The 25,790-nt window shown below is 37.6% G+C and overlaps 1 protein-coding gene across 9 annotated transcripts in view; it reads right to left on the reverse strand.

Annotated features, from left to right (window-relative positions):
- Positions 1 to 1,515: 1,515 nt before the first annotated feature.
- COP1 (COP1 E3 ubiquitin ligase) overlaps positions 1,516 to 25,790 on the reverse strand; it is a 273,107-nt gene continuing 248,832 nt past the window's right edge. For all 9 annotated transcript variants that reach the window (XM_067728723.1, XM_067728722.1, XM_067728719.1 and 6 more), the window contains 2 exons: positions 4,035 to 4,079; positions 1,516 to 1,862 (listed from right to left, as the gene is read on the reverse strand). In XM_067728723.1, the coding sequence (XP_067584824.1) occupies positions 1,845 to 1,862; positions 4,035 to 4,079 (63 nt within the window). In that variant the 3' untranslated portion in view covers positions 1,516 to 1,844. The remainder of the gene's footprint in view (positions 1,863 to 4,034; positions 4,080 to 25,790) is intronic.

Consider the following 25,790-nt stretch of genomic DNA (forward strand, 5'->3'; position numbering starts at 1 on the left):
AAGAATCTACATGTGAATATTCTTTCTATATTTTTGTAAAAGGACATTCATTAATCTCAGAAAAAAGCCCAACTGACATGTTCTGGTTGATGACAAGTGTAACTTTTGAATGATAGTGACTTTTTCTCTCAGAATTGAGTCCAAAAGTTATCAGGTTCTTAACTCCCAGAAGTTAGTTAAGATATAATTGTCTTGAAGCTCTAAAAACTGAAAAATTTCACTTAAGTTTGAGGCTTACTCATTTGGCAGTAAAAACTGACCTGAACTACTGCAAGACTATTTTTAGTCTGTATTAATCTCATATAACGTGAACATTTATACATTTTGCTGCAGAAATATTAATGTGTTTGAAAACAGTATTGCTCCAGACTCTGTTGGAGGGTGTTATATAAAACATAGTGTATGTACCCTATTACTTTCCTAAAAGTCAGAAAGTTCTAAATTCCAAAACGCATTTGGCCCAAGGGCTTCAGATAATGAAATGTGGACCTGCAGTAGGTTTCAATAATTTTAAATAGAGGGACACATGGGATATTCTGATCACCCTTATTATCCATATACTTATCACACCAAGCTTTTCCAAGTGTCTATTTTTATAAAATACATGTGGCATATAATTCTGTTTATATCTTTTTCTAAAAAGTGTTCAGACTTAAAGTAGCTCAAACAGAAAGCTTCATATTACTTTTGCTTGACCTGCTACTCTTAAGTTCTTTCCTTTTACAAATTGAAAACAATGTGTAAAACTAACTAGACAGTCTAAGAGATTATATGGCTTGGAAATTTGGATAATAGGGCTTCAATTTCTTTTCCTCTAAGTGAGAGCCTGGCAAACCATGGTCTGTGGGCCTCCACCTATTTCATAAACAGCTTATGCCCATTTGTTTATATATGGTCTGTCTGTGGCCGCTTTTCTGCCACAATGGCAGAGTTGTGTAGTTGTGGCAGAGACCATATGACCTGCAAAGCCTAAAATATTTACTATCTGGCCCTTTATGGAAAAAGTTTGCTGACCTTTGCTCAAAGTTGATCACCCCATGATGGTACTAATACCTATGACTATCTGATAGCCATGATTTTATAAAATAAGTTGGTTTGTGTACATTTAGGGTTTATTTAGGGCCTTATGGGTAACATTTCAAAGGAAAAGACAGAGATAGCTGTCACAGACTGATATTCCCTTTCTGTTTGAATGTGGTCTCAACAGGTCAAAATGTTAGACCCTTGGCCAGATCCAGAGGGACTGAGGAATCTGGTACTTGCTGATAATATAAATCTGGTCAGAGAATGAAGAGAGAACTTCATAAAGTAATTAATCTTTCTACCTACTGTAAACATTAAATTCACAGAAAGAATCCATATACTTTATGTTGATATGCATAATTCCAAAGAGGTGGGGAAATATGGACCTTAAAAATTATTCATCAGTATATTATACTATAGTTCATGTGTGCTACTTCTTGAAAAGATAAAATTATCTCTTGCCACATTGAACAGAAAGTTTCCCAGCTCAGCTGTGGCTCAATAAACTTTTATTATTTTTTGTTATTTATTTTTATTCAAAAGAATTTGTTTCCCTATCACAAAAATTAGATAACCATACCACCAACAGCAGCAAAGTCCATAGAGTTACATGGATGGTGGAGAGTTCACTGGGTACTCCCAATGTCCCAAAGGTCATAAAGGAGGGAAAAAAAGGAAAAGAAAAAAAAAATACTCAAAACAAATCCAAAACCCATGATGACTTTGGGGAGAGACATCACACGACAGTTTCTGTCTTCTCTTATTGTCAGCTGCAGATGTATTTCAGCCGGATCAAGTACAATTCAACTTGAGTAAACCCTTCATACCAACTCTAGCACCTAATAGGGAGAAAGAAGAATCAGTATAATAAAATAGTTTTAAAATATAGGAAGAGTTTAATCAGTCTTTATTATATTGTAAATGGAGAACCAAATCAAGTAGACTTTTCCCAACTGCTTTGGCTAAAATCAAAGAATTTGAAGGGATCAGACATGAATCCATTCTTACTTTCAATTCAGTAGCTGCATGAACTCTTTCAGATTAGTTATCTCCACAGTCAACAAAGGAGCCTTCAAGATAAACTACATAAAACACAGATAAATGACCTGACTGATCCATAGCATGAATATAACATTTTGGAATATTATGTTGGTATCTTTCCACATTCATAAGAAAAAGTTTAAGTACTGCTGTTCAGAATTTTAATCCACTTATTTCTTGCACTGATAAACATTTTATAGTGATCAAGGTATACAGGACCTAAAATCTTGTCTTTTCCTATTGCTTAATTTATTTTCTAGTCAAGCATCTGGATGTTGAGATATTTTGTTAGCTATTAGACTTAGAGTAGTACCTTATCATACAAAAAAGTTGTGCTAAAACTAAAAATAAGAAGAATTATACTTCAATAAAGATGTATAAAAAATAAATAAAATAAAGAAGAAGCAATGATCAGTTATAAAAGGAGTAGAAGAAATGGCTGAGAAAGGACATCGAACATGCGGACAATTATGAGCACTGTCAAAAAGGATTATGTTAGATGGAGACTGTAATTCTAGGTGGCAAAGAATTAAAGGAGCAACTTATCTTCTGCCGTGCTAAGGCCTGACTTATATCTGTGCTTTCATAATGCTTTTTGTCTTTACATTTGCCAAGCAGGCTACTTTACATAAGAGGTCAATGCTATTGAACAAAAATCTTAGATTTGTCGCTGAGACCCTATAAGTATGTATGTAGCTTTGAGCTTTCTGTAGAAACATTAGCAATCCCAATTGCCTCAAAGGCCAAACTTGTTGAAGAATACAGTACAGCTTTTTCAATACATGTCTTGCCATGAGAATAAAGAAAAACTGAGAGACTATAGAGAGCCACTTAAAACAGAGATTCCAAGACCTTCTACCATCTTGCTTGAGGCTTCCAGAACACAGCCTTGGCTCTCTAATGAGGCTTTCCAAATAGAGAAACTGGCTGCATAAAAAGAAGTATACCATGTAAATTAATTTGACTAGCTAACAGTGCAGTTCTGCTTTGAGTTTGCTCATTTCATCTCTGTAGGACAATGTGTGAGGCTTGGATTTGCTCTCTTGGTTGCTGGGTCATTCTCCGTTCAGGATGAGTGGAAGGAAGCCATGGCAAAATTAATGCTAACTGGCAGGAAAATAGATACATATTATTTTTAAAAATGCATCCTGACACTTCTGTATCAGCAGAGAATATGTGGAAAGAACTGGTACCCACAGAATAAGTGCTAATCAAACCCAGGTACTAAAAACCTCCTCCAAAATGGTGTTTTGTTTAAAAGCTCACTGCTTAGCTCAGGATTTATTTATCCAATGTATTGTGCCCAAGTGCTGAATATCCAATGGTATAACTAGATAAAATTTTTATTTCCTTGAACTCCTAACTACGAAGAAAAGTATGTGGAAAACTATATATGAATTTGGGAATGAGACTGTGAGCAAAGAGACATGAAAGTTTTCAGATTACACCAATGGCATGATCACATGATCAATCAATTTTCAACGGAACACTAGAATACCTTTTCTTTCCCTAGCAACTGAGCAAAAATCTCCTTGTCATGGAAGAGAAGGAAGAAAAACGCGAGGAAGAGAAGAGTAAAATCAGAGTAAGACATTTTAAAACCTGGTGAACGTCTAAGCATCTGATGCTGTATCTTGGATCTTGTTCCCTGAACACCCTGTGGGGCAGCTGCACTGGCGTGACAGAAGCTCAGCAGTGCTCGCCCCACTGTGAATGCTTAACAGTCTTCATCTGTTTTTCATCCTGACCGCCTTTCAATCTCTTCAGCATTCGTATAACCTCTAACAAGTACTATCATCTTCCCCATAGTTGCAAGCTACCTATTCTTTTCCCCTTCAATCAAAGCCATTTCCAAGCAGACAGAGACCCATGATTTGGCATGCTCTCTAAGGCTTAGTACAACTCTACATTTCCATGTTATAGTTATAGTCTGTTATAGCCTAAAAATGGAGATGTATAAAATAGCTTACCTTAATTGTACCCTGACTGTTAGCAGCAATCAGCACATTGGACTCCTAGAAAAGAACAAGAACTTTTAGAGTATAGAGAAGGATTTCCTGGAGGGCAGTCCAGGAGAATAATTTAATCTTCATCCTTCTTTCTTCACTTCACCCTAAGACGCCAATACAATCTAAACTGGAAAACCAACTTTAACATGTTTTTAACTACGAATTATAAATACAAAATCCAATATTTTGAGGATTAAGTTTTAATAAAAACAATTAAGTTGGAAGCAGAGTAGGAAACTTTTAAATGTAAAGAAAAATAAAAGAGAAACAGATTGCCACTAGGAGGAAAGCCAAGAGAAACAAAAACTGAAATAAAAATAAGAATAACTTGAGAAAAACAAAGTACACAATCCTTTCCACAGAAAACTCCCCCTTCATTCACTTTCTCCCATAAGACACCAGTAATTGGCATAAATCTCTATTGCTAGCTATTTGGTATTAGAAAAACAAAATAAAACAGAATGTGAATATTCATCTGGGAGAAAGAAGGCTATCTTTCTTTTTAATTATTCTATCACTCACTATATGCATTTTTAACAACCTTGGTGATTACCTGAAATAGAATGCATGTGGTAACATATTTTTAAAAATATTCTAAGCCTTAAGAAAAAACTATCTCTGGAAGGTAGAAAGGGTAGAAAAAGAAATAGACAAGACTGAGTTTACCAGAGAGAATCTCATTGAGTAGGAAGAGCTAGGACATGCCTTCCATTGGAAACAGAGTCTAATAGGCTCTGAGCTTGGGAGTATAGACAAGTCTTTTCGCTTTTAAGAGCAGGCGGCCAGAAGGAGGTAAACAGACTCAAAACTGCCATAGAGGCCATATGGCTGATGGGAAGACCAAGCCCAAATAATAGCTTTCAAAAACAGAGAAAGTGGTCAAACTTCACCGAAGGATAGGATCTGTCTGAATACCCTACAGGTTTCATCAGAAAGTGATGAAGAGAAGACAGAACACTCTTGATCTGTATTCTGGGAAAGTTATTTCAGCCAACTTGAGTTAAACCTTAGTTTCTTTGATACAAGGCATCTGTGCTCTACAAACTTCTACATTCCTATCTTTTAACTTTCTCTTTGATTCCTAGTAGAGTTACTTTTGAAAAATGTTCACCTTGTTGCTACTGGTGAAGAGGAAATAAATAATTTCTTCTACTAACCCCCAAATTTGGGGGATCAAAATATTCCTTGAATGCAGTCAGTGGTGATAGCATCAATGGTCAGTTGTATCAAGAAGGAATAAAGACATACGTTTCTTCTGGAGGTGGGCATGGGAATTGCTGATGATGGAGTTTGGAACACACAACCCCCAAATATGGTACCGTGGCCTATTGAATATTTCAAGCCAAAGGAATTTGAGAAAATGGCAGAAGCAGGAAGGTCACTCTGACCTCCCATATCCCTCACCCTTTTCCCCTAAAACAGGTCATAAAACCCTCATGTGGGAGGTGCCCTCCCTATAATCAGAGTAAAGGAGCATCCTTATCTCCAACGACAAAGGAATGCTACAAAGAATCCAAATAAACAGGCCTTGCCAAGTTTCCCTGCGGCTTACTACTCCTGAGTGCAATTACCTCACACCCCTGAACCTATCACATTGCTACATGACTACCCACTCTTCACAAACACAGCAGAAAATACACAGGTCTATATCCTTGGGTCTTCTTTTCATGACATAAATTTGTAATTCTTAGTGGAAGAATGTGTGAAAAATGTGATATATTATCATACAGTATGAAAGAGTATGCTCAATACATATTAAAAAAAATCTAGTTAGATCACCACATAAGAGGGATTTGAAGTCTGTACAATTACTACACTAAACCCAAGAAGGAAGACATCTGATGACTACCCAACATAAATAAACGACGTCTTTTTATAACCCAAGGACTATTATGGCATTAAGAGGTGGCCATATTAGGTGCTACCAGAGTTAACTCTAAACACCTTTTCCTGTGGAGACAGATAAATATCTCATTTACAAATAAGCCAATGCAGAAAGTGATTGCCCAGTTGGAATCGTCTTTTAGGACTAACATATAGGTGACAGAGTGTCCAAGGAAATTTTAGAAACACTCAAAACTATTCAAATTAACAAACAATGAAAGAAAAATAATAGCTTCACTTCTCAGTATGCCCCTCCCTCCAAAGACCATGAACTTATTAAAAAGGGATTTAGGATTAAACTGTCTTTCAGATAGTTAGATATCAGCTTAAGATAAATGAATTTTTACATGCAACAGAAAAACAAAACCAGGTATTTTACTTTAGCATAGAGGTACAGAAGTGATATGTACAAGGTTATCACTGTAGGTTTTGAGTAATTCTTGTTTGCATTTTGCATGACTAGTAATTCTTAGCTGTAGCTGTACCCTGACAGAGCCCTAATGTAAGTTCTGGTTGAATAGGTTGCTTTTACTTGCGAAATAAAATTAAAATACCAGCCAGTAATTCTCATTATTTTCTCCCTCTTTCTTGGAAACAGGCAGTTTTGCTGCAAAGCCCTCCTCAAGGTTAAGATAATAATGCAACTACTATTTTCTTCTTAAGATAAAGAGATTAAGAAAAGACAATGGAAAAATTAGCAGCAAGTTTTTTATAAAAGCAGAAGACACATACATAAACATATACCAACTTGCTTATAAAGTCAGAGATATATGTCCACTTATACTAAAACAAAACTAGCATCCACTGGAACAGTTTCCTCTTTGCCAGCTTGCCTACAAAACTGCCATTATAGCTACTACATTAAAATCCTGAGCAAGTTGAGAATTAACAATTATTCACTTAGTTTGCAATTGGAGGATTTATTCCTAGAGATAATTGATTTTAAATGTGAAGCAATTTCACTAGATATATGAATATGTAATTAAAAACACTTCTATTTCTGGCTGTGATAGAATAAATGGAATGGATTTGCTCTCCTACTTTAAGCAACTAGAAAACTGAACAAAATACATAAGACACGACTGGACAACAGGCAGTACTGGACTGTGATCACTACAAGAGGAGAAACACAACAGGTCAGTCCTATAATCCCCCTGGCTTTCTGCTTGGAGGCAGTTTCTGGAACACATAGCAAGGGAAGGGGAATCCAAATAGAGCACAGAGGAATCTGAGCAGACCATAGCAGACTAAGTTGAGGAGACAGAGGTATAAGCACAGAGTATCTGTAGGGCAGCTGGAATTTGTAGGGCAAAGTACCACAGAAGAGAAAGCTACTTAAAAGTAGACTTCCAGGAATCTGTACTGGGGTCCCCTTGATTGTACATCAGAATAAACAACTGTGTGTTCATAGGGTGAAACTACACAAGACCAGGCAAATAACAATGAACAGGGAAAGTACAACTACTGAGAACCTACAACATTATCAAATGCCAGAGTTCACACAGGGTTAGGAGATGTTTGAGTTCTGACCAACCAGAGTGAAGAGAACATTCAGTGCCCTCAATGAACATTCAGGGCATTTAGCAGAGTCCCCAGAAGGGTCATGCCTTATCAGTAGGGCTAAACTAGCCTTAAGGCAAATGTTTCTCTAGACCAGGGATCAGCAAACTGATCCTGTGGACCAAATCCAGTCCACTGCCTGTATTTTGTATTTCAGTTTTAGTAGAACCCAGCCATGGTCATTAGTTTACAGTTGGCCCTCTGGTTCCACATCTGCAGATTTAGCCAACGGTGGATCAAAAATATTTTGAAAAAAAAAAATCTAGACAGTTCCAAAATGCAAGACTTGAATTTGCTATTTGCTGGCAACTATTTACATTTCATTTACAACTATTTACATAGCATTTACGTTCTATTAGGTATTATAAATAATTCAGAGATGACTTAAAGTATACAGGAGGATGTGCTAGATTATATGTAAATACTATGCCATTTTATATAAAAGACTTGACCATCCACAGATTTTGGTATCTGTCAGGGGTCCTTAAACCAATTCCTGTGCATACCAAGGACTGAGGGTATATATTGTCTATAGCTGCTCTTGCACTACAGTAGCAGAACTGAGGAACTGCAACAAAGACCATATGGCCTGCAAAGTGTAAAATATTTGCAATATTTAATTGCAACGACTAAAATATTAGTCCTTTAAGAAAAAGTTTTGCTAATTGCTACTTTAGAGTCATCCTAATAAAGAGTGTCAAAAGAATCAAGTTTATCTCCAAAAACTTAACTTTCTGTCAAAACAAACTTCAATACTCTTAAAAAAATTCAACAAAATCTAGACATTCAACAATAAAGCATTCACAATGTGCAGCATTCAAGCGGCAACAAGCATGACCTATAACGAGGAAAAATTCAATGAACAGAAACAGATCTAGAAACGACAAAGACTATAAAAGTAGCAAATGAGGACTTTTAAAGCAAGTATAATTATATTCCAATATTTAAAAGGAAACAATGAACTTAATGAGAAGAGAAATGGAAGACAGAAGTATAAAAACCAAATGGAATTTCTCCACCTGGAAAGTACAGTATCTGAAATGAAAAATTAATTGGATGGGCATAACAATAGTTAAAACAGTGAAGAATAAAACACCAATAAATGTGACAACACAGAAAAAACAAAATCCCAACTGAAGCAGAGGGAAAAAAGGCTGGGAAGAAAGAAAGAAAAAAAAGATTAGTATTTGAGTGAACAGTAGGACAATATACAATCTGGTAAATGTGTAATTGGAATCCCAAACAAAGAAGAAGGGGCAGAAAAGGTATATGAAGATATAAGACTAAAAATTTTCCAAATTTGAAAACTGTAAACCCACAATCTAAGAAGCTCAATATTCCAGTGGGAAAAAAGCACAGCACCACGTTAAGACATCACATCATAAACTACTACAAATGAGTGAAAAAGAGAAAATCTTGAAAACTGCCAGAGAAAAAAAGGACACATTATGTAGGGAGATTAGAAGGGGGAGCTCCCACATCCTATGATGATGATAGCAGAGCCCAGCAGGAAAAAGAAAGACTCCCTTTTTTGCCTGGCAAGAGCTCAGCCAATGAGAGACCGTCACAACTCAGCTAAGAAAAAGTCATGGACTCTTTGTTTACTATAGCTCCCCCAACTTCCTCTACCCTTCTATAGAAGAGTTCTCTTCTCCGTTTTTGCTGGGAACTTGCATGTGCCTTGCCATGACTGTAGACCCTGAATTGCAATTCTGTGATCCTGCATAAACCCACTTTTGCTGGAGGAATAACTGACGGTCTATTTGTTTCAGGTCAACATTTCAGTGGCCCATATGGGGATCCAGACAAGACCCCCGCAACAACTCCAAGGCTGGTGAGCAAATAGGTACAGTACCCACACTGAACCCATTGTCACTAACTGCTTTTCTTGCAGACCTTGGGGTTTGAGGGTAAGTTTTTCTCTTGGATTTGAGCTTGCACCCTCTTTGTGGTTTTGAAGCTCACAAGATTTTATTCAGGATATATTGTAAGGCTTTGTCCTTTCTGCTTAAGTGCCTGTTCTGTAGGTAAGTACTCATTTGGCACTTTGGGCTGATTATTGAAATCATGCTGTCCTGGCAAAAACTGCGAGGCTTCAGTCTGTTCCTTTTGGAACAGGGGGTGTTTCATTGGAACTGTGCCAGTTAAGCCTTTGGCCTGACTCCTTCAGGATTGGGCTGCTCTAGTGGAACTGTGCTATTAAGCTTTCAGCCTGCCTCCTTCAGAATTAGGCTGTTTCATTAGAGCTGTGCAGTCTTCAGCCTGGCTCCTTCTGTACCAGAGTGCTCCCTTAGGACTGGCTGGTATCATGTCTGCAGGCTGTTTGAGCTATTTGAGCTGTTTGAAAATTATTCTTTTATTCTAGAGAAAAACTTGGATCCCAGTTACCTAAATATTTTGAGGGTGTCCCCTGCCCTGAGGGGACTCTGGCCAATTTTATATTTAAAAACCAAGGTCCTTCTTCAAGCATTTTTTTTTTTTTTTTGTGGTATGCGGGCCTCTCATTGCTGCGGCCTCTCCCGTTGCGGAGCACAGGCTCCGGATGCGCAGGCCTAGCGGCCATGGCCCACGGGCCCAGCCACTCCGCGGCAATGTGGGATCCTCCCGAACCAGGGCATGAACCCATGTCCCCTGCATCGGCAGGCGGACTCTCAACCACTGCGCCACCAGGGAAGCCCTTCATGCACATTTTTAACTAAATGGACCAACCTAACCAAAGACAATTTAGAACATCAATGGCCATTATAGGGAACTTTTGAAATCCCTAAATTTACTTTTATAAAAACCAAATGAGGGACTTCCCTGGTGGCACAGTGGTTAAGAATCTGCCTGCCAATGCAGGCAACACAGGTTTGAGCCCTGCTCTGGGAAGATCCCACATGCTGCAGAGCAACTAAGCCCGTGCACCACAACTACTGAGTCTGTGCTCTAAAGCCCACGAGCCACAACTACTGAGCCCGTGTGCCACAACTACTAAGCCTGCGCTCTACAGCCCGTGAGCCACAACTACTGAGCCCACGTGCCACAACTACTATGACTGCGCTCTAGAGCCCGTGAGCCACAACTGCTGAAGCCTGCGCACCTAGAGCCGGTGCTCCTCAACAAGAGAAGCCCACGCACCACAACATAGAGTAGCTCCTGCTCACTGCAACTAGAGAAAGCCCACGTACAGCAACGAAGACCCAACACAGTCATAACTAACTAACTAACTAACTAAATATATTTATTTATTTAAAAAACCCCAAAAAACAAATGACTCTGACATCTTTTATTTGTTCCATTTCTGATGGTACTAGAGCTGACCCTGGAAACACTGATCATCTATCACTACTGAATCAGCTAACACCCTCCTTATGGGCAAAATCTCTAACTAATATTGGCAAAATTCACAGCGCACCTCCCATCAAGATTCAAACAGATTCCTCAAAACCTCTCCTCCAAATTAACCAATATCTTTTAAGTAAAGAAGCTCTTCAAGGCATAAAATCCCTGATAGATTACAAGGCTCAAGGTCTCATTATCCCTTGTACTAGTTTCTGTAATACTCCCATTTTACTGGTGAGAAAACCTAAGGGCAGAGGGTGGGGTTTTGTCTAGGACTTTTGAGTGATAAACAATGTTGTTATCCTTCCATGCTCTGTTGTTCCTAACTCTCGTATGTTACTAACATCCATTCCCACTGGAAGCAAATTCTTTACTGTAACAGATTTATATAATGCATTCTTTAGTATTCCAGTTGAAGCTAGCCAATACCATTTTGCCTTTACTTGTGAAGAAAAACAACTCACCTGGGCAGTAATGCTTGCTCAAGGTTTTACTGAATGTCCTTACTTCTCACAAATCCTGGAGGCTGATCTGCATGATATAAAGTTCCCTAGAGGTTCTACTTTGTTGCAATATATGGATGATTTGCTTCTTTACTCTTCTTCTCAAGCCTCCTCACAAGATAGCATCCACTTGCAAAAGCTTTTAGCATAAAAGGGACATAAGGCTGCCAAGGAAAAATTGCAGTTTGCCCAGATGAAGACTCAATATTTAGGGTATCTAATATTAGAACAAGGGCTACACCTAGATCCAGAAGGTTTCACGGTGTCCTAAGTTTATCAAAACCCCAAACTCAGTCTAGTTGGTTACTGCCAAAGCTGGATTTCAAATTTCTCTCTTATGGCCAAACTTCTATATGTTTTACTTGACAACAGCAACAACCCTGAACCAATTTTATGGGAAAAACTGGATGACATAGCCTTTAAGGCCTTAAAGGAGAGTTTGATGAACCTACCTACCCTTGGGCATCCCAATTACCAGATTCCCTTTTTCCTTTTTGTTTGTGAAAAGGAAGGAAATGGGGCTTCCCTGGTGGCACAGTGGTTAAGAATCCACCTGCCAATGCAGGGGACACGGGTTCGAGCCCTGGTCCAGGAAGATTCCCACATGCCGCGGAACAACTAAGCCCGTGTGCCACAACTACTGAGCCTGTGCTCTAGAGACTCCGAGTCACAACTACTGAGCCTGAGTGCCACAACTACTGAAGCCTGCACGCCAAGAGCCCGTGCTCCACAGCAAGAGAAGCCACCGCAATGAGAAGCCCGCGCAAAGAAGCCGCGCATTCTTTTTGTTGCAACGAAGAGCAGCCCCACTCGCTGCAACTAAAGAAAGCCTGCACGCAGCAACGAAGACCCAACGTAGCCAAAAATAAATAAAATAATTAAAAAAAAAAAAAAGGAAATGTCCTTGGGGTATTCACCCCATAACACAGGGACCACCACCAACCCAGAGGGTATTATAGGCAGCAACTGGACCCTGTGGAATGGGGATAACTTCTTTGCCTTATAGCCATTACGGCCACCAAAAAAATCATTGTGGGATCCCGTTTAATGAGGTATGCTGTCTTTAAAGGAACCAAGAGCAGTGAAACCCCTGTCATGGTCCAAAGGGACATTTCTACAAATGATAACTTAGAAAAACTGGCTAGAGAAGCCCAACAATTGACCTCAGAAAAGGAAAAATAAGATTGGAAATTAAAGTTATTAGTTTAATAAAAAGAGAAACCTCTGGTTTGGACCAGGTAACAATCCAGTCCTATTGGAGACTCTAAAATTCCCACTCCAGACCACTGTACATGCATTAAACTATTGGTTTATTGATAAAATAATAGCATTCATTAATCAATATTGGTGGGGAAAACATTAAAAAGGCTGCAAAAAGTGCCTAACTCACTTGTCCCACTTGTCTAAAATACAACACAGGGTAGCCTGTTCATACTGCTCCCACACATTTCAGACTACCTAATGGACCATTCAAGGTCTGGCAAGTGGATTTCATACAACTTTCTTTGTCTTGTGGAAATAAATATATTTTAGTCATGGTCTGTATTTTTTCACACTGGACTGAAGCCTTTTCTTACAGACAGGCTACTGCCTCTTTTGTGGCTAAAGTGCTCTTGGAAAAGATTATCCCTACCTGGGGAACTCCTCTTGAACTTCATAATGATCAAGGAGCCCATTATACTGGTTAGGTATTTCAACAAGTCTGCACTGCTTGGCTGGTTTGACAACACTTTCACTGCACTTACCACTGTTAATCCTCTGGTTTAGTCGAATGCACTAATGGCATTACTAAGACTAAACTGGAAAAATTCATAAAGGCCCTCCAAATTCCTTAGCCAAAAGCACTGTCATTGGTCTTTCTAAATCTTAGATCCACTCCCTTTTGGAACTCAAAAACTCTCACCCTTTGAGATAGTCATAGGATGCTCAATGCCCTTGGCTCCTGCTTCTTTACCCAAAACTGATAAAAGGAAAGATACTCAATTGTTTCTATTAAAACTAACCATGTTTTAGTACAGCAGTCTTTTCACAATGTGCTCCCAGAAGATGAAGGCCTTAAGCATCACACTTTGCAACACAGAGATTTCATCTATTGGAAAAGATACCTCCCAGAAAGACGCTCTTCAACCTTGCTGGAAAGTCCCCTATCAGGTACTACTAAACAACCCTTGTGCTGCCAAACCCCAGGGAACAGACTCTTGATTCACGTGACACAACAACAAAAAAAGTACCAAACCCTAACTGGACCTGTATATCATCTGGTGACCTGAAAGTAAAGATTTCCCAGAACTGAAGCAGATGATATCTGATGAAACAGCTTTCCCAAGATATCTGGACCAGGCCTGTTGGAAATTTGCCTGCACAACCTTTGATGATGACATAAAACTTCAGATGATCTCCAATGTCTATGATCTTGATAGCATATGGTCTTTTCTTTTCTTTTTTTATTTTTTTTTTGGTGGTACACGGGCCTCTCACTGCTGTGGCCTCTCCCGTTGCGGAGCACAGGCTCCGGACGCGCAGGCTCGGCGGCCATAGTTCACGGGCCCAGCCGCTCCGCAGCATCTGGGATCTTCCCGGAAAGGGGCACGAACCCGTGTCCCCTGCATCGGCAGGCGGACTCTCAACCACTGCGCCACCAGGGAAGCCCTGGTCTTTCCTTTTTTTTCATTAAATTATTATATAATTTAGACAGTTAAGTATGGTCTATTTTTGCTTCTTTCCATTAGAATACATTTGATCACAATTTTTTCTTTATACAGCAGGTTCCGAATAGTCATCAGTTTTATACACACCAGTGTATACATGTCAATCCCAATCGCCCAATTCATCACCCCCTCAACCACAGCCCCCCCACGGCTTTCCCCCCTTGGTGTCCATACGTTTGTTCTCTACATCTGTGTCTTAATTTCTGCCCGGAAAACCGGTTCATCTGTACCATTTTTCTAGGTTCCATATACATGCGTTAATATACGATATTTGTTTTTCTCGTTCTGACTTACTTCACTCTGTATGACAGTCTCTAGATCCATCCACGTCTCAACAAATGACCCAGTTTCGTTCCTTTTTATGGCTGAGTAATATTCCATTGCATATATGTACCACATCTTCTTTATCCATTCGTCTGTCGACGGGCATTTAGGTTGCTTCCATGACCTGGCTATTGTAAACAGTGCTGCAATGAACATTGGGGTGCATGTGTCTTTTTGAATTGTGGTTTTCTCTGGATATATGCCCAGTAGTGGGATTGCTAGATCATATGGTAATTCTATTCTTAGTTCCTTAAGGAAAATCCATACTGTTCTCCACAGTGGCTGTATCAGTTTAGATTCCCACCAACAGTGAAAGATGGTTCCCTTTTCTCCACACCCTCTCCAGCACTTGTTGTTTGTAGCTTTTCTGATGAAGCCCATTCTAACTGGTGCGAAGTGATACCTCACTGTAGTTTTGATTTGCATTTCTATAATAATTAGTGATGTTCAGCAGCTTTTCATGTGCTTCTTGGCCATCTGTATGTTTTCTTTGGAAAAATGTCTATTTAGGTCTTCTGTCCATTTTTGGATTGGGTTGTTTGTTTTTTTAATATTGAGCTGCATGAGCTGTTTATATATTTTGGAGATTAATCCTTTGTCCATTGATTCATTTGCAAATATTTTCTCCGATTCTGAGGGTTGTCTTTTCATCTTGTTTATGGTTTCCTTTGCTGTGCAAAAGCTTTTAAGTTTCATTAGGTCCCATCTGTTTATTTTTGGTTTTATTTCCATTACTCTAGGAGGTGGATCAAAAAAGATCTTGCTGTGATTTATGTCAAAGAGTGTTCTTCCTATGTTTTCCTCTAAGAGTTTTATAGTGTCAGGTCTTACATTTGGGTCTCTAATCCATTTTGAGTTTATTTTCGTGTATGGTGTTAGGGAGTGTTCTAATTTCATTCTTTTACAGTAGCTGTCCAGTTTTCCCAGCACCACTTATTGAAGAGACTGTCTTTTCTCCATTGTATATCCTTGCCTCCTTTGTCATAGATTAGTTGACCATAGGTGCGTACGTTTACCTCTGGGCTTTCTATCTTGTTCCATTGATCTATGTTTCTGTTTTTGTGCCAGTACCATATTGTCTTGATTACTGTAGCTTTGTAGTATAGTCTGAAGTCAGGGAGTCTGATTCCTCCAGCTCCGTTTTTTTCCCTCAAGACTGCTTTGGCTGTTTGGGGTCTTTTGTATCTCCATACAAATTTTAAGATTTTTTGTCCTAATTCATGTAAAAAATGCCACTGGTAATTTGACAGGGATTGCACTGCATCTGTAGATTGCTTTGGGTAGTATAGTCATTTTCACACTATTGATTCTTCCAATCCAAGGACGTGGTATATCTCTCCACCTGTTGGTATCATCTTTAATTTCTTTCATCAGTGTCTTATAGTTTTCTGCATACAGGTCTTTTGTCTCCCTAGGTAGGCTTATTCCTAGGTATTTTATTCTTTTTGTTGCAATGGTAAATGGGAGTGTTTCCTTAATTTCTCTTTCAGATATTTCATCATTAGTGTATAGGAATGCAAGAGATTTCTGTGAATTAACTTTGTATACTGCAACTTTACCAAATTCATTGATTAGCTCTACTAGTTTTCTGGTGGCATCTTTAGCATTCTAGGTGTAAGGTTATTTGAGATTTTTCTTGTTTCTTGAGGTAGGCTTGTATAGCTATAAACTTCCCTCTTAGAACTGCTTTTGCTGCATCTCATAGGTTTTGGATCATCGTGTTTTCATTGTCACTTGTCTCTAGGTATTTTTTGATTTCCTCTTGATTTCTTCAGTGATCTCTTGGTTATTTAGTAATGTAGGGTTTAGCCTCCATGTGTTTGTGTTTTTTCCCCTGTAACTGATTTCTAATCTTATAGAGTTGTGGTCAGAAAAGATGCTTGATATGATTTCAATTTTCTTAAATTTACTGAGGCTTGATTTGTGACCCAGGATGTGATCTATCCTGGAGAATGTTCTGTGCGCACTTGAGAAGAAAGTGTAATCTGCTGGTTTTGGATGAAATGTCCTATAAATATCAATTAAATCTATCTGGTCTATTGTGTCATTTAAAGCTTCTCTTTCCTTATTTATTTTCACTTTGGATGATCTGTCCATTGGTGTAAGTGGGGTCTTACTGTTGATTTCCTCTTTTACAGCTGTTAGCAGTTGCCTTATGTATTGAGGTGCTCCTATGTTGGGTGCATATATATTTATAATTGTTATATCTTTTTTTGGATTGATCCCTTAATCATTATGTAGTGTCCGTCCTTGTCTTTTGTAACATTCTTTTTTTTTAAAGTCTATTTTATGTGATATGAGTATTGCTACTCCAGCTTTCTTTTGATTTCCATTTGCATGGAATATCTTTTTCCATCCCCTCGCTTTCAGTCTGTATGTGTCCCTAGGTCTGAAGTGGGTCTCTTGTAGACAGCATATATATGGGTCTTGTTTTTGTATCCATTCAGCAAGCCTGTGTCTTTTCACTGGAGCATTTAATCCATTCACGTTTAAGGTAATTATCGATATGTATGTTCCTCTATTTTCTTAATTGTTTTGGGTTTGTTTTTATAGGTCCTTTTCTTCTCTTGTGTTTCGCACTTAGAGAAGTTCCTTTAGCATTTGTTGTGGAGCTGGTTTGGTGGTGCTGAATTCTCTTAGCTTTTGCTTGTCTGTAAAGCTTTTGATTTCTTCATCAAATCTGAATGAGATCCTTGCCCGGTAGAGTAATCTTGGTTATAGGTTCTTCCCTTTCATCACTTTAAGTATATCATGCCACTCCTTTCTGGCTTGTAGAGTTTCTGCTGAGAAATCAGCTGTTAACCTTATGGGAGTTCCCTTGTATGTTATTTGTCATTTTTCCCTTGCTACTTTCAATAATTTTTCTTTGTCTTTAATTTTTTCCAATTTGATTACTATGTGTCTCGGCATGTTTCTCCTTGGGTTTATCCTGTACAGCACTTGCTGCGCTTCCTGGACTTGGGTGGCTATTTCCTTTCCCATGTTAGTGAAGTTTTCGACTATAATCTCTTCAAATATTTTCTCGGGTACTTTCTCTCTCTCTTCTCCTTCTGGGACCCCTACAATGTGAATGTTGTTGCATTCAATGTTGTCCCAGAGGTCTCTTAGGCTGTCTTCATTTCTTTTCATTCTTTTTTCTTTATTCTGTTCTGTGGCAGTGAATTCCACTATTCTGTTTTCCAGGTCACTTATCCGTTCTTCTGCCTCAGTTATTCTGCTATTGATTCCTTCTATTGTAGTTTTCATTTCAGTTATTGTATTGTTCATCTCTGTTTGTTTGTTCTTTAATTCTTCTAGGTCTTTGTTAAACATTGCTTGTATCTTCTCTATCTTTGCCTCCATTCTTTTTCCGAGGTCCTGGATTATCTTCACTATCATTATTCTGAATTCTTTTTCTGGAAGGTTGCCTATCTCCACTTCAGTTAGTTGTTCTTCTGGGGTTTTATCTTGTTCTTTCATCTGGTACATAGCCCTCTGCCTTTTCATCTTGTCTATGTTTCTGTGAATGTGTTTTTTGTTCCACAGGCTGCAGGATTGTAGTCCTTCTTGCTTCTGCTGTCTGTCCTCTGGTGGATAAGGCTATCTAAGAGGCTTGTGCACGTTTCCTGATGGGAGCGACTGGTCAGCATATGGTCTTTACATAAAAAGTGCCTAAGAGGTCTCCCTCCTATCTCTCCTTGTTACTCAAATGTGACCTCAATAGATTTACAGTCTCTGCACTTTCCCTCTGTGTGAGACACTACAACCAGGAAAAGTCTTTCCTGGTGTCGAGGGGAAAAAACTACTGAAACTGGAAAACCTCATTCATGTTCAGCAATGCTTTCACAGAAAGGTCTTGATCAAAAGGGGGAAATGTAAAAGACTTAAATAGAAACCTCAATTAAAATAGAGTTGGAAGACCAGAAGGGGCAGCTCTCACACCCTATGACGAGAGCAGAGCCCAAGAGGAAGAAGAAAGACTCTTTCTTCTTGCCTGCCAAGAGTTCAGCCAATGAGAGACAGTCACTCACAACTCAGCCAATAAAAGGACAAAGACTCTTTGTTTACTATAGCCCTCACAACTTCCTTTTCCCCTCTATAAAAGAGTTCTCTCCATTTTGCTGGGGACTTGCACTTGACTCACCATAGCTGCAAACTCTGAATTGCAATTCTTTGATGATCCTGCATAAACCCATTTTTACTAGAGAAGTAACTGGCAATCTGTTTTAGGTCAACAATTACATACAGAGGAACAAGATCACAAATTTGTCATCAGAAGCAATGCAAGCCAATATGATATATCTTTTTAACATGATGAAAGAAAACACCTGTCAACCCAGAAATATTATTTAAAAGTAAAGATATTTTGAGACAAACTAAAGCTGAAATAGCAGCAGATATGCACTGTAAGAACTGTTAAAGGAAGTTCTTATAACACATGAAAACTCAGATTTAAACAAAATGATGAAGAGTGCTTGAAATGATCAATATGTGGGTAAATATAAAAGATGTTTGCTTATTTATTTTTTAGTTTTCTTAACAGATAATTGCATGTTTAAAGCATAAATAACAATGCATTATGTTATGTTATAATAAACAGAAGTAACATATAGGACAGCAAAAGTACACAGGATAGAAGGGGAAAAGATGTATATTGGAAGGTTCTTCCATAATATAAAGTGGTATAATCTGATGACAGACTATGATAAGTTAAACATGAATATTATAAACCTTAGAGAATCCACTAGAAAAGTAAAAGAAACAGTACAGCTAATAAGCTATTAAAGGCGATAAAATGAATTATAAATACTCAATTAAAGAAAAGGAAATGAGGAATACGGGGACAAAGAACAGATAGGACAAATAGACAACAAATAGCAAGATGGCAGACAAATACCCAACAAGTAAGTGTAGATGGTATAAATACTACAATTAAAAGGCAGAGATGATAAGACTTGATAAAAGAGCAAGAGCAACTCTACACTGTCTATAAGAAACACACTTTAAATTAAAAAAAAAGATATTTTTAAAACGAGAAAAAGATATACCATGCAAACATTAATTGTAAGAAAGCTGTGATGGCTGTACTAATATCTGAAAGAGTAGACTTCTGACCTAAATAGACATTTCTCCAAAGAAGATATACAGACTGCCAACAAGCACATGAAAGGATGCTCAACATCGCTAATCATTAGAGGAATGCAAATCAAAACTACAATGAGGTATCACCTCACAGAAGTCATAATGGCCATCATCAAAAAATCTACAAACGATAATTGCTGGAGAGGGTGTGGAGAAAAGGGAACCCTCTGGCACTGTTGTTGGGAATGTAAATTGATACAGCCACTATGGACAACAGTATGGAGGTTCCTTAAAAAACTAAAATTAGAACTACCATACCACCCAGCAATCCCACTACTGGGCATATACCCAGAGAAAACCATAATTCAAAGAGTCATGTACCACAATGTTCACTGCAGCTCTATTTACAACTGCCAGGACATGGAAGCAACATAAGTGTCCATCGACAGATGAATGAATTAAGAAGATGTGGCACATATATACAATGGAATACTATTCAGCCATAAAAAGAAACGAAACTGAGTTATTTGTAGTGAGGTGGATGGACCTAGAGTCTGTCATACAGAGTGAAGTAAGTCAGAAAGAGAAAAACAAATACCATATGCTAACACATATATATGGAATCTAAAAAAAGGAAAAAATGGTTCTAGAGAACCTAGGGTCAGGACAGGAATAAAGATGCAGACATAGAGAATGGACTTGAGGACACAGAGAGGAGGAAGGGTAAGCTGGGACAAAGTGAGAGAGTGGCATGGACATATATACACTACCAAATGTAAAGGTAGCTAGCGGGAAGCAGCTGCATAGCGCAGGGAGATCAGCTCGGTGCTTTGTGACCACCTAGAAGGGTGGGATAGGGAGGATGGGAGGGAGACGCAAGAGGGGAGAGATATGGGGATATATGTATATGTATAGCTGATTCACTTTGTTATAAAGCAGAAACTAACACACCACTGTAAAGCAATTATACGCCAATAAAAATTTTTGTTTTTGTTTTCTTTCTGCGGTACGCGGGCCTCTCACTGTTGTGGCCTCTCCCGTTGCGGAGCACAGGCTCTGGACGCGCAGGCTCAGCGGCCATGGCTCACGGGCCCAGCCGCTCTGCGGCATGTGGGTTCTTCCCGGACTGGGGCACGAACCCATGTCCCCTGCATCAGCAGGCAGACTCTCAACCACTGTGCCACCAGGGAAGCCCCCCAATAAAAATTTTTAAAAATAATAAATGAACTAGTACTTGATAAATAAAATAAAAGTAAAAAAAGAAAAAGAAAAAGTAGACTTCTGGGAATTCTCTGGCAGTCCAGTGGTTAGGACTTGGAGCATTCACTGCTGTGGCCCACCTTCAATCCCTGGTTGGGGAACTAAGATCTCACAGGCTTTTTTGTGGTGAAGCCAAAAAAAAAAAAAGAAAGAAGAAAACAGAAAAGGTAGATGTCAGGACAAGGAACATAACCAGGAATAAGAGTATTTTATAATTAAATAAGGGTCAATTCTTAAAAAAATCCTAAATGCATATGTATATATGTAAAACAGAGCTTCAAGATACACAAAGCAAAAACTGACAGAACTGAATTGGAACAGATAACTCCACACTTGTGTTTGCAGATTTCAACACTCTTCTGTCAATAGTTCAAAGAATAAGTAGAGAGAAAGTCAAAAAAGATATAAAAGATGAAAAACAGTATCGGAAACAAATTGAACAAATTAATATTTACATAAAATCTTAAATGGCAAAAATATGCATTCTTTTCAAGTGCCTGTAAACTATTTACCAAGACAGACTATGTGCCAGACCATTAAACAAATCTCAGTACATTTAAAAGAATGAAATTTTACAAGTGTGGTCTCTGACCAAACAGACCTAGAGCAGAAATCAATAACAAGAGACACCTGGCACAAATCTCCAAATATTTGGAGATTTAAAAACACATTCTTCAGTAACTCAGGGCTCAAAAAAGAAATCACAAGGAAATGAGAAACAGTATTGAACTAAAAGATATTGAAAACACAATATATTAAAACTTATGTAATACAGCTACAACAGTGCTTAGATAGAAAACTATATCTCTTAATGTCTATATTAGTAAAGCAGAAAGTTTAACATTAATAATGTAATAACTTGCAGCTTAACTTAAGAAGCTAGGGAAAAAGCAAATTACACAAAACACAAGTATAAATATGGTAGTAATAAAAAGCAGAAACCAATAAAATAAAAAGACAAAAATAGGTAAAAACTATTAAAACCAAAAGCTAGTTCTTGAAATAAAGTTGATAAATCTCTACAAAGAGAGAAAATGTAAGGTAACAGTATCAGGAATGAGGGTATATCACTAGACATCCTAGTGATATTAAAAAAGATAGAGAATAAATAGAAACAACTTTATGCCAATAAAAGTGACATATAGTGAAATAAATAAATCCTATGAAAGATGGAATTCCCCAAAATCAAAGAACAAATCAGAAAACAGAGGAGGAAGGAACACTTCCAAATTCAGTTTGCGAGTCAAACAAAGCAAAAGACATTATTAAAAAATTACAGACCAGTTACCTTTATAAACAGATGTGTAAACCTGTAACAAAATCTCAGTAAATATAATTCAGCCATATATAAAAAGAATAATATATCATGCCCAAGTGGTTTCTATCCAGATATTCTAGTTGGTTTAACAATTTTTTTAGACAATGAATGTAATTAACATTTTTAACAGAATAGAAGAGAAAAATCATGTAATTACAATTGACATGGAAAATGCATTTGACAGAATTCAACATATATTCATAATAAAAACTCTCAGGAAACTAAGAATAGAAAGGAATTTCCTCAAGGTGATAAGGAATACCTATGAACAACTTCCAGCTAACATTATACTTAATGGTGAAATGTTAAACTCTTTCTCTCTCAGACTGGGAGCAAGGGGAGGATGCCTGAATTCACCACTTGTATCTAACACTGTATTAGAGGTCCTACCCAGTGCAATTGTCTCTATTTGTAAATGACATGGCTGCCTATGTAGAACATCTTTAAAAATCTTCAAAACCAGCTGCTAGAACTAATACACTGACCTAGTAGGGTTGTCAGATATAAGGTCATTATATCAAAATCAATTTATTTCTATAACTAGCAGTGAATACTTAGCAAATGAAATTTTTTAAAAACACCACTTATAATAACATCAAAGTATAAACTGCTTAGAGACAAACCTAAAATATAAGACCTACATGTTGAAAATTATAAAACAACACAGAGATATTAAAGAATACCTAAATAAATTGACATATACACCATATTCATGGACCAGATACTCCCATAAAATAAGGATGGTTTTATGTATAAATCTTGATACTCATGATGATAAACAACTTTTTTTTAACCTGAAGAAATAGATACCTATTAAACAAAATCAGAATATACCCCCTTCCTAATTTAGTTTCTTTTTCCAAATGTTAATAAGCATTATGTTAAACTGACTTCTCAGAATGAGAATAATAAATTCTGTAGAAAAAATGGAAATATTTTATATTAACAAATCAAATATTTAAACCAAATGGAAAAATTCCTATAAAAAGTTGATCAAGAAGAAATAGAAAACATGAATCATCCTATAGGCATTAAAAAAAAAAAAGAATCAACTGTCAAAAACTACTTCCACCTCAGGCTTATATGATTTTACCTACAATTTCAATCAAATAGTCAAGAAAGGATTAATTCCAATCGTACACAAATTTTTCCACAGGAAAGAAAAGAAAGGAGCATTCCCTAACTTGTTTTATGAAGCTAATGTAACTATAAAATCAAAACTTGACAAGGACAATGCAATGAAGAAAAATTATAGGCCAATGTTATTCATGAAAATAGATGGAAAAATCCCAGGAAGTCAGTTTTAACAATGTATAAGGATAATACATCTTAAACAAGTTGGGCTTATTCCAACAATGCAAGATTGGTTTAACATTAGAAAAAAAAAATGTTACCTATTTTTACATCAATATTTCAAAGAGAAATATATCATCTTCAATAGGTGCAAAAGAAAGCAATAATATACTTCAGCATTCATTTATGATAATAAATCTTAACAAGCTGACAACTGAAAAAGAAATTTCCTTCTAAGGGTATCTACAAAACTCCTAAAGCAGAAATCATATATAATCATGACATATTCAAAAGTTTTCCCTTTGGTGAGTAACAAGATAACGATGCCAGATATCAACATTTCCATTCAGTATTATGCTAAAGCTCCTGGCCATTGGAATAAGTCAAAATGAATAAAATGTATCAAGGTACCAAAATTGGAAAGGTAGATTAAACTTTCATTACTTGTGGATCGTATTATTATGTACATAAAAAATACAAGAAAATGTAGAAATGCGTAATTAAAATTGATGAGTTTAGCAAGATTGCTGGATTTAAAAATGGGGACAGTAATGCACCATTCTTCAGGGACTGTTATGATACCTTCTTTCTCTCTTAAAATAAAAAAATGGTTTACTTGAATAGACAGAATACATGTGTGGTAAAAATCCAAACAGTACAAAAGAATAGAGGAGAAGTGAGCATCTCCCACCTCCCTGTTCTGAGTCCCTGGAGCAATTACTATGATTAGATATGAAATCTTTCCAGATAAATTAGCATCATTACTGTGAAGTTCAATTGTATGGTAATTATCTACTGATTCTTTCCTCTTCTTATCTTGTTTGAGTTTAGGGTATCAAACAACTCTACTTCCAATTTGGAATCTCATCCTTGTTAAAGTGACAAGCTATATTTTATATTCAATTCTAAGCCCCTTGATCACCTAAGAGAGGTCTTTCGGCCTCTCTTACCAAAAAAAGCAGCTCCACAGAATTCACTTCTGTATTCTGGGACATATTAGTAATTGGCCATCAGAACGAAATGGGCCTAAATCTGTATCCCTAAAGTCAAATTAACAAAATATGCAGACAAACTATGCTATACAGAGAGCTCAAGTGGCAGAGTGGAATAAACACAGTCACTGTAGTCAGAAACACTTGAGTTCAAAGCTCTAACACTTCCAAACTATGTCATCTTGGACAAGTTACCAAACCTCTCTGAATCTCAGTCTCCTCAACTGTAAAATAAAACTGAGCTAATGAAAACTGAGCTAACAGAGCTAAGGGAAGGGAAAAGGGAAGAGGGAAGAGGGAAGAGGGAAGAGGGAAGGGAAGGGAGAAAAAGTTGAGGGCTTCCTTGGTGGCACAGTGGTTAAGAATACGCCTGCTAATGCAGGGGACACGGGTTTGAGCCCTGGTCCGGGAAGATTCCACGTGCCGCGGAGCAACTAAGCCCATGCGTCACAACTGCTGAGCCTGCACTCTAGAGCCCGTGAGTCACAACTACTGAGCCTGCATGCCACAACTACTGAAGCCTGCGCACCTAGAGCCCGTGCTCTGCAACGAGAAGCCACCCAATGAGAATCCCATGCACCGCAACGAAGAGTAGCCCCTGCTCGCCACAACTAGAGAAAAGCCCGCACGCAGCAACAAAGATCCAACACAGCCAAAAATAAAAATAAATAAATACATTTATTTAAAAAAAAAAAAAAGAAAAACTTGAGCTACGTGAGTTGTTGTTATGATTAAATGAGACACATGTATCTGGCATATAGAATGCATCTTATAAGTGTTTTTAAGTGACGGAAAGTTCTTTTTAAGAAAGAGAAGGTAGTCAAAACTGTTAAAAATCATGAGAAGATAAAAGATTGTTTAATAATAATAGGTTATTAGATTTGGGCATTAGATGATATTAGTTACCTCAGAGGCAACTCTACCTAATGGTCAAAACTGTAGGATAAAGGGCCTTTGCACAAGTCCCTGGAGCTAACTCAGCCTTTAGAACTTAGCTTTGACAGAAGCTTCTGGAAAAAGCTTTCCCTCATCTCCAAGGTGATATGGTAATTCACCAAATTGCTTCTACAGAGAGAATAAATGTCCATTATCCCAGCACTTTCAGGATATGATAGTGGCTTCACCATAAAGTTAATTAATTTCATGCCATTTAAACTCATCTATCATTATCCATCCATTTATCATCATTAGGGTAGATATTACATGCCAAACATTGTGCTGGGTACTGGAGTTCTGAAGATAAATGAGACATGATGTCTGATCTTGAGATTATAAACTAGAATGGACTTTTAAAAAGAAAACTACTACGTGTATTATTATAGTATAAGAAATACAGAGTTCAAAGTACAATTGAGGAAGCAAGAAGGAAAGTGGGAGAGATGAGAGGTTTCACAGACAAGGCCACAAATGGAACATGGAAGAGTAATAGTTGAAATTTCTCAAGAGGAAAGATGGAGGATATTTTAGGCAAAGGGACATGGTCATGGAAA

The sequence above is a fragment of the Pseudorca crassidens genome, chromosome 2, assembly GCF_039906515.1.
Source record: "Pseudorca crassidens isolate mPseCra1 chromosome 2, mPseCra1.hap1, whole genome shotgun sequence".
In the NCBI taxonomy this organism is placed as follows: Eukaryota; Metazoa; Chordata; class Mammalia; order Artiodactyla; family Delphinidae; genus Pseudorca; species Pseudorca crassidens.